This window comes from Pseudorasbora parva, chromosome 24 (assembly GCF_024679245.1).
Source record: "Pseudorasbora parva isolate DD20220531a chromosome 24, ASM2467924v1, whole genome shotgun sequence".
In the NCBI taxonomy this organism is placed as follows: Eukaryota; Metazoa; Chordata; class Actinopteri; order Cypriniformes; family Gobionidae; genus Pseudorasbora; species Pseudorasbora parva.
Window position 1 is genome coordinate 16,531,658 of NC_090195.1, and position 12,758 is coordinate 16,544,415.

At 39.1% G+C, this 12,758-nt stretch overlaps 1 protein-coding gene across 1 annotated transcript in view; it reads right to left on the minus strand.

Moving 5' to 3' along the window:
• prex2 (phosphatidylinositol-3,4,5-trisphosphate-dependent Rac exchange factor 2) overlaps positions 1 to 12,758 on the minus strand; it is a 207,234-nt gene that overhangs the window by 77,301 nt on the left and 117,175 nt on the right. Inside the window, exons 24-25 of the mRNA XM_067434938.1 lie at positions 8,362 to 8,581; positions 8,052 to 8,259 (exon numbers count right to left, since the gene is read on the minus strand). Of these exons, the coding sequence (XP_067291039.1) occupies positions 8,052 to 8,259; positions 8,362 to 8,581 (428 nt within the window). The remainder of the gene's footprint in view (positions 1 to 8,051; positions 8,260 to 8,361; positions 8,582 to 12,758) is intronic.

Sequence of the window (12,758 nt, forward strand, 5' to 3'; positions counted from 1 at the left end):
TTGTTTGTGGAATAATTTCCTTGTTTTGGTTTGTCTTATGGCTTATTTCCATTATTTTTTGGGTTTCTGTGTGGCGTTGTGGTTCATTTCCTTTGTATTGTGTATTTTTCTATTGGATTTTCAACTTTTATTTGCATTTGTTTGATGCCGTGCATCGCAGGGCCTCAAACAACTTCCCATATCCTAGTATGGTTTTAAGTTATATTTCAAACATGTTTTGGGAGAATTGGGCACAGCATGTAAGTGTGTTGAATGTGCAAGGATGCACAAAATGACCAGAGCCAAACAAAATCCCAACCTGTTTGTGCTTATCTTCCGGACAACAACTGAAGGAAGTTAGAGGTCCTCTAAATGTGACTAACATCAAAACACGCATATACAGCTGTATCAGCAGTCATAACTCTGTTCCCCTCCAGGAGAAGGGTGAAGAAAATTTACATGATGCTGGCCAACATCTCACACATGGGGACGTTTAAGTCATATTTTCAATCTGGCTTTGGGGCCCTGTCTCTCCACACATGAACACACTAACATGTCAAGCCTTGTTTGAGTTTCAGACAAACCCCTCAGGGTTCTTTTAATGAGAGGGGACACATAAACATACTTTCGTGGAATATGTTCCCTTGTGAGCGTGAACCGTAACTCTAATTCTCATCCTAACAATAAACAAAATCTTAAGTCATCTCCAACCCAAACCAATTCTCTGAGTGAGAAACTCAGGAAACTTTCCAGCGACGCCTCGCTCATGAGAGGGCCTGAAGGCCTCTCAAGCTGCCCTAGTTCTCCAGCTCCGGCTAATTTTAAACTATGCTGTTTATGGCTAATCGAACAGCCCTAAACTGCATAGTTTAAAATTAGCCCTAAACTGCATAGTAAACTGCATTCCAAATAGGGCTGCCCTCGACTAAAGATGTTTCTTGTCGACTAGTAGGCTAGTTGTTCATTAAAGGAACTGTATGGAAGAAATGCATTTGAATTAATCATAAAATGCCCCTGATATGTCACTAGACATTAAGAAATCATGTTAATTTCAAATACTTATATATCTGACCACAGTAGTCTGGCCAGGATATTGTCATTTATAAGTTGTTGTTGCAGCCCTCAACTGATGTTGATGTTTTGGCCTGAAGCTCCGCCCTCCACCTATCTACCAATCACAAAGTCAGTAGTGTTTTGGCATCCGGCGGGAAGGGGATAAACAGCTCTGCAGTCATTTGAAAGTGATTGCAGTACTAGTTTTGGCCACAATCTTACATACACTTCCTTTAAGTTAAGATTAGTCGACTAATCGCACATTTATATTACTAAGCCATATAAATAATAATTATGAGCCTTTAATAGCCTAAAACACGTAGCGTAAGCATTCATAATGCAATCTGAGAATATTTGTTTTCCACTTGAATTGGTTGACAAATGTTTCAAGCTTTTTTTATGCAAGTTCACAGAAACAAAAGACGGTAGAAAGCGCATCCTGTTTGTTTTCTTTATTTTACAAAGGTACATTTTTGTGAGTTTACACAAATGTAAAACTGATGAAGCGTTTTATGTTGTTTCATCTGTTGTCAGGAAAAAAATGCAAGTGATCACGCCGACGCCTCCATGTCATGCAGTAAAGCGCGCTATACTTCTGCTTCCACACCCCGCACAAACATTTGGATATTTTTCATGTCTGAGGAAAGTTCACGCTGAGTTGCGGTTTATTTTTTGAACAGAAAAGAATAAGAAAGAACAGAGTTTTTTTTTCAAAGACTAAGCCTGGATCAGATTCTGAATGATGATCAAAACATAAATGGAGAAGACAAAAAAAAAGGTACAGTGCTGGGGGGTTCCCTAAGGTACAAAAGTGAAAAGGTACATCTTTGTACCTTACTCACCCCTAAATGTTACATATTAGTACCGTAAAAGGTACATATCAGTACTTAAACAGTGCTGTACCTTAGGGTACCGCCCCAGTGACAGAAATGTACCTTTTTTTCTGACAGTGTGGGTCGACATTTCATTCAGTAACTTTAGGATTTTTTTTATTTATATGCTGTTTTAGATGCTTCTTTTTCACCTGATTTTTCAGGAGATTCAGTACTCTCTGAGAAGATTTAATAGAGCCGCCATCCGCACAACAGTGAAAACACGGAAAGCTGGAGAATTAATGAAAGAGTTAATGGAAGTTAATAGGGCTGTAACGATACACCAAACCCACGATTCGGTTCGTATCACGATTTTTGACCCACGGTACGATACAAACCTCGATATGGGGGGGACAAAACAGTTTTATTCTGTACAGTATTCTGTAGCCTATTTTGCCGTCAATACCATATATCTGTATGGTCAATAGGCTACTGCCGACGTTTTCTTTGCGGTACCAATAGGCAATATATATTTAACATGAAGTATAGGGCCTCCTGTACATCAATACCAACAGAAGCGCCGCGTCAGACACGCTTCTGGTGTGTAAAGAAAGAGAAAACGCCACGCAGCCGCCCCGCGGATGACACGCAACAGAAACGCCACGCTCACACCACTTCCCCACCACGCCAGCCGGTTGGGGAAGCTTCTTGAAACACTTACGGCAAATTGTGTGGGTCTTGTCAACTACACAATTGCCATCCTTGTTCTCCACCGGGTAGCTGAAATGTTGCCATACTGCTTACTTAAAAGTTGGACCTGGACAGGAAGGATAATTCTGGAAGTTGGAAGGGGTGTGTTGCGATTCTGCCTTCTCAGATCGCGATACAGGTTCGTGGACCTGCGTATTGCGATTTCGATTTCATATCGCATATCGTTACAGCCCTAGAAGTTAATAATCACAATGCGTTCACACATGCCTTTATTTGAATGCTTCAAAAAAGAAATACGAAAAAAAAAAGAAAAAAAAAATTATTTCTGGAATCGACTAACAAGGTTCCTTCCTTGTAAAGCAGACTGGTCGCCACCATCGAGTACCATTCTGTCGCCATAGAAAAGAGCACACACTGCTGCTATTGGCTGAAGCTTAATAAGGAAATGAGCGCAGCATGGGTCCTTGAGGGGCACAGAGCATCAAAGTGTGAAGAAATAGAGGAGGGGAACAATGATGAGACTCTGTGGGGGAGATCTTGGTTCGGGTCCCCGAGTCTCTCTGCCTACGGTCCTTTATACATGAGTGCTTTCATGTGACATATGAGGCTCTTTACATTCAGCTAATGTCGTGCAGCTGACTCAGCACTTTCAACTATAATCAGTGTGACTTCTGGTCAAATCACACGTTCAAATACTAAAGAGATCACAATCTGAAACATCTGACAAGATATATCTGAAACATCTGTTTACAGTATAGAAATAAAGCCAAAGCCAGAGCAATATGGGACTTATGCATTTACATTATATGGCTAAAATGTTATTTGATTCTTTTGAGAAAAAATGAAGCTGTCTAATAAAAGCTGCCACCACAAATTCATCAGTAAGAACCCATTTGCAATTATTAAATAGTATTATTATTATTTAATAATTAATAATAATAAGTTACATTTATATAGTGCTTTTCTGGATTCTCAAATTGCTTATGTGGAGGGGGGGAATCTCCTCAACCACCACCAATGTGCAGCATCCACCTGGGATCCTGGGATTTTTAATGAACACAGAGTCAGGACCTCGGTTTAACGTCTAATCCAAAGGACGGTGCTCTTTGAAAGTATAGTGTCCCCATCACTCTACTACCTGAGCGCCCCCCTGCTTGCCTCACTAACACATTTGGACTAATTAACTGATTCATGATTTTTAATAAAGCTAGGAGCGTGTATTTGTAATAGGCGAAAGCAAAAACCATGCGAAACAAAGGAACAACACAGGAGACCAGCAACCATTACATTCAACAACTGACAAAGCAACAAGAGAAACACAGGGACTATACATACAAAGGGGTAAACAAGCTTAACAAGATAACGAGTTAACAAGACAAACCTGGGAGGAAGACAATCAAGGGAAAAAGGAGTACAACATGGCACTCAGGACAGAAAGTTAAAAAAAAATCCGGACAGAAGCAAACACATATGACAGAGCCACCCCCATTACAGAGACCACCACGGCGGAGCTAGCGGAGCAGGAAACCACCACGACTGGTGTAGGTGGAGACCACCACGGTGGAGCGGAGCTGGGCGCAATGGTGGCGCAGAATGCCACGAGGAGTCAGGGACCAGGGCAGAACAGGGCCAGGGAGTACACAAAGTTCGGTGCTGGCCTCATATGGCCATGATAGTGCAGACAAAAAAGTTCATTGTTGGGCTCGATTGGAAGCAAGGAAAGTTCATAATGGGCCACTGTGGCCATAACACTGAGCACGTTTACATGCACCAGTAAGCTGATTAATCACAAATATCAGCTTATTGAAATAACCAGTTTTCCCCATTTACATGCAAACCAGTAAACTGACAACGCAATTGAACCATGTTTACATGATTTTATTAATAAACTGGGTTTATTTCCTTGTAGTGACGTCAAAAATAATAATGTCCGTATCTGTTAAATAAAGCTTAAAGATTACAGCTCATATTATTCTCTCATGCAGTAACAGATGCAGCGTTTTGACTGAATCTCTTCTACTTCTTCATGAGATGAGAACACATCTTTACAATTTTTTGGGTCTTAAAAGAGTGCGTTTGTGATATACGTCCTTATTTCATGCAAAACGCTAACTCGCTCTGTCTGGATGCGTTTAAATCTGCTCGAAGTTTGCGATTTTGTCACCTATCACACATGCGCATTTCAATAAGCCGACAGAAAGCAGCTTAATGCATTTACATACAGTGTGAATTTGGGGTAAGAGGCAAAAAACCACCTGTCCCGTCCGGTTTATGCTTAAGCCGTTTATGAACTTACTAAGATAAAAGAAAACGGGTTACCGCGTTTACATGATCATGTTCATTGTCGGCTTATTGGGCATAATGGGCTTAAAAAAAAAGTACATGTAAATGCCCATTAACATCAGTTTGTCAAGCCTTGGTAGGAGTCTTGCTTGCATCATTGTCTCCGCCCACTGGTGTTCAGCTGATGAGCAGCAAGTGTATCTAACACAGTTTTTTATGATAAGATTGCTATAATAACAAGATTGTGGTGTCATGCAGACCGTGTGCTATTCCTGGCTGTGGAAAAACATCATCTTAATTGCATAAGCTGCCAAAGGATCCTAATGTCAGAGAAAAATGGATTTGGTTAATTTTTAATGAACATCCTAGTCACGTACGTGCTGACTTGTGTGTTTGAACCGTACATTTAACCAGCAACTGTTTGAGAAAAGTCACAATATGATGGCTCTTCAAGATCGAAATCAGGCTGTGCCAACTGTTCTAGAACCAGCAAGGACCCCGTAAACTGTAAGTAACACATTTCGTTTGTAAACCGGTTATGTCAAGTTAAATTCATAATTAATAATCCTAGTATTTTTACTTCAAAGAATGCTCTGTTTATAATGGCTGAATCTCTCGGTCACACAGCATGAGGTTTGGTAATTATTTACTCACCCTCTTGTTGTTTCAACCCCATTTAGATTTTTTTTCTTCTGTGGACTATAAAAAGATATTCAGAACTGTTTTGTCCATATAATGAAATTTTCAAACAAACATTTCTTGCACTTCATTAAAAATTTTATAAACAAAAGACCAGCAAGAATTTAGTCTAATTTTTCAGAATATCTTCTTTTGTGTTTCACAAAAGATAAAGTCGTATGAATTCATACAGGTTTGGAACAATATCAAGGTTATAAAACGATCACAGAATTTAAATTTTTGGGTCAACTGTCACTTTAAAATGGTCATACAATACCAACAAACAACAGGCACAAGTCCATCTGAAACCATTCACTTCTGATCTCCTCATGCTTTGCCTTTCTTAGCCTTTACTTCATCCCCTCCAACTGTAGAGATCAATGCACTTCTTAATCCGCAGTAGAATAAGAGGCTTCAAGAAGTGGCTCCAATGAGATACTCGGTTTCTATTTGTCCCATTATTGCTGCATGATAGGGATGGCTGTCTGACAAGACAACCACCTCCAGGTAGTCATTATAGCACTCTCTCTTGCCCAGGGCTGTGAGGAAGGTCATTATCTCCCCACCAGATCAAGGACGGCCTTGCCAATAAGCACACTCACAGACCTTCAGCCAGCAATCGGCACTGACAAGCATATGGCAGCAGCAGTGAAAGGTGCCACCCTCACTGTAGATCAAGACTAGCTGGAATTGCCATCATATCCACAGTGGATCTGACCATGTGATTTCAACTGAATGATGAAACCTCAAAGGCTTTTAGTGATAATGGATGCTTTTTTATTTAAACTATAGGTGGTAAGACTAAAATTGGAAAGTAGGGAGGGACAGAGAAAGAGGTGTTACGTAACAGTCTTGTTAGGCACTTATGCCACTTTGCAAATTACTCAGTAAGTGACATTTACAGTGTACTGCCTGAGTTCAGTGCTCTTGATATTATTATTATTATTTTTTTTAATACAGCGGTCGACCTCAAGAGTGTCCCATTTCCTTCAAGGTGTTAATGTGCTTACAGAAAATGAAACCATCAGCAGCTCAGCTCAGACAGGAAGTATCCCACCCACCCCCTTTCAGCTTAAGTGTGTCCAACACACAGACGCACACACACACACACCATATGTAGTTGTTGAAGAAGGAAAAAAAAACTGTTATAAACATAATGCAAATTCCAGATGTTGGGTCATGTGAAATGCACAAAGATTAAACAGTTACTGATATAGTAACATCCCATGGAGACTCTAACAGCAATAAAAATTGTCACATCAGGGAAAAACATGCATAATTTCTGACGTCATTTGATTTTGAATCCAACTAAATAAATCTTGCTAACATCTTATAAATAATAAAGTTAAAAAAATCAAATTTTAGAAAATATTATAGTCAAAGGGTGTTGATATTGCTGCAAGTTAACCTTCAAATAGAAAGGAACCGTATGTAAGAAATGTATTTCAATTAATCATAAAATGGCCCTGATATGTCACTAGACATTAAGAAATCATGTTAATTTCAAATACTTATATCACTGACAACAGTAGTCCGGCCAGGATATTGTCATTTAAAAGTTGTTGTTGCAGCCCTCAACTGATGTTGATGTTTTGGCCTGAAGCTCCGCCCTCCACCTATCTACCAAGTCTGTAGTGTTTGGGCATCCGGGTTGCCAGCTCTCCTCTAGTTACCACAGCTGCAGCTACAAACGTTCCTGCTGATCCTGCAGCCTATCTGGCAACCTCGAGTCAGGGGAAGGGGGAGAGGGCATACACCGCTGCAGTAATTTGAAAATGTTTGCAGTACGAGTTTTGGCCACAGTCTTAAATACACTTCCTTTAACATTAAACAAAAGCTATTTTTGTTTAATAATAATAATAATAATAATAATAAAAATAATAATAATAAATCTTAATAAAATATATAATTTATTTTTATCACTTGCTTTCTAACCTAATAGTCTTGATCGGGGTGTGTTTACATCACCACTTTATCCCTAATCATAGCCAAGATTGTTTTGTCCAAACAAAACAAAAAATTAATGTCATAATTTTATTTAATTTTTACCCTCTCTGTAACCCTTAAAATTAAAATGTTTTTGATGATGGAAAATAATCTTTAAAGACATTTCAAAAGGTCATGAAAATGTAGATTTTTGCATGATTACTATTTAAACCAGTTAATTTAGAGGAAAAGCCACCAGTAAAAGTATAAAGGAATACATAAACCACAATGAAAGCTCCTCCAATTATAGATCTAAAGATCAACTGATCAAGCTCTCTTTGTGTTAAACGGTTGAGTTATAGAGTTCCCTTGAAGCAAAGGGCAATAATATGCAATTCAGTCCCACTAGATAACTAAAGTTTTCATTCACTTCAAAAAAAAATATATATATATTTTCAGACCTTTTAGGCCTATTAGTAGGCCTTTTGATTTCTTATACTGATGTTGTACCAGCACTCCTGATGATGATATATCAGATAGGCCCTTATATTCATATATCCAACATGTTCATGTAACAAAACTGATATTACCAAATAAAAATGTTCATACTCATGAATCTGGGCAGCGTAGCACTCCATCTCTTTGACAACAGTGGTGAGTTTTGTCAGAAGTTTGTGGTAGGCGTCCAGGATGAGCAGGTCATCCTCTCGTAGCAGGAATCGCAGACCGTGACCTTCAGCTCTGCTCAGACTGTGTCCGGATGGGGCTGCCATGCTGGTGATACTATGCTGGACATACACCATGGGGTTCAGCTTACCTGAAATCACAAACAGAAAGAAATGTAATAGACATGAACTCATTGCTCCCTATAATGGGCAGTCTCTAGTTGTACAATATCTAGGAATATATTTTCACTCACCCTGCTCTGAATTGCGGCCTCCTTTCTCCATAGTATTTTTCCTGTTGTCCAGTTGGACTCCGAAGGCACTTCCAAGGGAAGTAGTGGTCTTGGGATAAGACACCTCCATTACATTGATGTGACAGTTAGTGGGGCAGAAGTCACTGCTGTGTAGAGGGGAAACCTTAGACTTCGCCTGCTTGAATGTGGGCCAGGCCCGGTTCTTCAAAACCCGCGAAAACTGAGAGCAGAGACAGATTAGAGTAAGATACAGTTAATATTTTGTGTGAATATGAACAATAGCTTATTGGTTTTTCTTATCTAAATCGTCCAGTACTGCAGTACTAAAAACAGCTTAAAAAACTGTGTTGGTTCAACCAGCCTGGCTTCAGGCTAGTCACAGGATATCATTGGATTGAATCCGGTATGCTAAAATGCAAAGAACATTATGGCTCAGCACTTTCCCATCAAGCCCTGGTCCAGTTTAATCTTATGATCTGAAATGTGTACAAAAGCTCAATATATACAAAACAGAGCACAAATACACCAGTCTGTCAGTCACCTACTCAACCGGGCAATGGATATTCCTGTTTAACAGATACTAAACTGTGCTGGAGGGAAAAAATCATGAACTAGTCCATGGTGGTTTAAGTCTTAGCTTGTCATCAGGCTGGTTCTCATCAACTGTAATCATGAACGACTAGAAAAAGTAATTAAAAGAGGCAGACTGTAATTTTTGCCTCTTTGTCGCCATTTATTTTTGAAACCTGCAATTGCCGTTATTTGCGGAATTATCATCTTTATGTGGGTTGTGCAGCGGCGTGGCTCCGCCAAATCCAATGTTTTAAGGATTATGTGTGGCTGTCATTCATTCACCCCACCGGTGTGGATACTGTACTTTAGAATTACAGATTTTACATCTTACGAATTTTCACCAGAAAGTATCATCTGAACAAGCAAGTAGCATGTCTGCCACTTTTGTTCTGGCCAACTGAGGGGAATAAAGCATTTTTAAAAAAGAAAGTAAAAAAAATGGCACGACCAACAGTGAAAAAAGCTAACAATCTCTTAGCTCATATCACATCAAACCGTGCTAATGATTATTGTTATACTTTGATCTGAAATTATTAATGTTAACAACATCAGCATTGTGTGACTATGTATATTGAGTGTGTATTAGTGTTACCTTTAGATTTCAATTTCCGTACAGTCTAATCTTTTGCTTTTGACTACGGGTGAATCTCCGGTTGTCACTGATGACTGACGTTTGGACCTTTCTGGATAACAATCCGCCATAAAAATTATCAATTTACAAAACTGATTCCAAAAAAGTTGGGACACTGCAAATTGTGAATAAAAAAGGAATGCAATAATTTACAAATCTCATAAACGTATATTTTATTCACAATAGAATATAAATAACATATCAAATGTTGAAAGTGAGACATTTTGAAATGTCATGCCAAATATTGGCTCATTTTGGATTTCATGAGAGCTACACATTCCAAAAAAGTTAGGACAGGAAGCAATGAGAGGCCGGAAAAGTTAAATGTACATATAAGGAACAGCTGGAGGACCAATTTGCAACTTATTAGGACAATTGGCAACATGATTGGGTAAAAAAGAACTTCTCAGAGTGGCAGTGTCTCTCAGAAATCAATATAGGCAGAGGATCACCAATTCCCCAGTGCTACAGCAAAAAATAGTGGAGCAATATCAGAAACAAGTTTCTCAAAAATTGCAAAGAGTTTGAGGTTATCATCATCTACAGCGCATAATATCATCCAAAGATTCAGAGAATCTGGAACAATCTTTGTGCGTAAGGGTCAAGGCCAGAAAACCATACTAGATGCCCGTGATCTTTGGGCGCTTAGACGGCACTGCATCACATACAGGATCACATACTGTATCACATACTGTAATGGAAATCACAACATGGGCTCAGGAATACTTCCAGAAAACGTTGTCGGTGAATACAATCCACCGTGCCATTCACCGTCGCCAGCTAAAATTCTACAGGACAAAAAAAAAGCCATGATCCAGAAACGCAGGTGTTTTCTCTGGGCCAAGGCTTTTTTAAAATGGACTGTGGCAAAGTGGAAAACTGTTCGGTGGTCAGATCAAAATTTGAAGTTCTTTTTTTGGAAAACTGGGACGCCATGTCATCTGGACAAAAGAGGACAAGGACAACCCAAGTTGTTATCAGCACTCAGTTCAGAAGGCTGCGTTGATGGTATGGGGTTGAATGAGTGTGTGTGGCATGGGCAGCTTACACATCTGGAAAGGCACTATCAATGCTGAAAGGTATATCCAAGTTCTAGAACAACATAATATGCTCCCATCCAGACGTCGTCTCTTTCAGGCAGACCACATACTGCATCAATTACAACATCATGGCTGCGTAGAAGAAGGATCCGGGTATTAAAAAATAGGCAGCCTGCAGTCCAGATCTTTCACCCATAGAAAACATTTGGCTCATTATAAAACGGAAGATGCGACAAAGAAGACCTTAGACATTTGAGCAGCTAGAAGCCTGTATTAGACGAGAATGGGACAACATTCCTGTTTCTCAGTTTGATATTCTGAATAAAATACAGAAATTTGAAACTTCCACATCACTGAATTCTGTTTTTATTCAGAATTTGTACAGTGTCCCAACTTTTTTGGAATTGGGGTTGTAATTATTCCAGCTGCTGTGTGAAAAGGCTATAAATGATCCGCCACCTGCAGCAACCTCACATGTGAAACTACTACGAGCCTTTACGTATACAGAAGTAATGGTGCAAATATGATCAGTGGCAAGCTCATATTTCCTGCGGAAACCTGCCAGAACCACTCAAAGTATAACACATCATTACAAGCTTACCGTTGTGAATCGGTCGAAGGTAAGAAGATAGTTTTGAACACTGGCTAGTTGCGTACTTGCTCAAATTGATTTTAGCTCCTTTTTTACCCCAAAAAAGTTCCAGACTGCAGCTTTGAATTCATGAGTAATAAAAAACGTAACATAGAGAAACATTCAGCAATTAAAACTTCTGAAATTATGACATTTAATTATTTAAAATGTGACATTTAATAATTTAAAATTAGTTTCTGTAAATAAATAAAAATGTTTCAAAATGAGCAGCTTTGTCTTTACAACAGAAGCACCAGAAAATGTCTTGAGGGGAGCTAAGACTAGCAAACCACCTTTAGTTTAGGTTGGGCTATGCAGCCTGTCATTCATCAAATGCAAATTCAGTCAGTTTGCACCCTCATTCAGTGTATTGCAGAAGAGCATCCGTCGACATCAGCCACACATAATGCATTACTTGTAAAAAATCTATCAATCAGAATTGATTTATTTGCAAAGTAGGATTGTTTAATAATGGAACTACACTGCACCTGAAATTACAACCCTTAAACTTGCATTCAAAGTTATGGTTTCCATGTAATTTAATCATCTGACAAGACCAAAAATGTTCCCCTTGAGCAGGGTTTTGAACCTCGCCTTTTTCCAAAAATGACGTAACAATTGAATGGTTGTGGTAGAGTACGGCTGCGGTCACGGACTACACTGGATGGGTTACAGCTGCACTGGACACATAGCCTCTCTTCAGACTCGACTTCCCACATTCCTGGCTAGCTTTGACAAACAGGGAGCTTCCGTGTCCGGGGTCCAGACCCTGCCAGACCTCTCATGGGGCCCTACTGAGAACGCAGCAGAAGGGAAATTATGCAATGGGACGGGATGTTCAGAGCTATTTATAGCCGGTGAAGCAACGGCTAATTAATCCAATGCTGAGTGGGATGATCAGATCACAGGGAAAAACAAGGGAAACTGTCATATGCTTGCAGACATATTTTCCCTTTCTTGCTCCAAATAAAAGCAGCTGATGGAAATTAAAAATGACATTTTGCACAAGCCCGTTTCCCTTGGTACTGGTGGACTCACATATTTTTACCAATCAAGGCCAGCTGGTGTTAAAAAGGACAGGGTGGGACGGTTTCCTGTTTGGTAACCTAAATAGAAGTGCTACAAGTCAAACTAAGTTTTCTTAGCTGCAGTCTTCTAAAGGCCACCAACCAAAGAAATGCATTAAGATATTTAAAATAAGTTTTCATGCACATAGTTAGATCCAGTCTTCTTAAACCACCAGCATTTAATTGCATTTTGGATGTGAATGAGTGCAAGTGTCACCACTAGGTTTGTGTAGCTAGCAAAACCAGCAAGATTTAGTCAATAATCCTAACAAATAACAGCTAAAATTAATAGTTTAACCAAAAAAAATGTAATTCTGTCAATGTGTCGAATTTGAATATGCACAAATGAAATGTCAAAGAAGGAATCTTTAGTCATATCTGCTACATTTATGGTATTTTTTATTATCTAAAAATAATAATATTCAGTTTTAGATTTAATATATTATTGTGTTTTT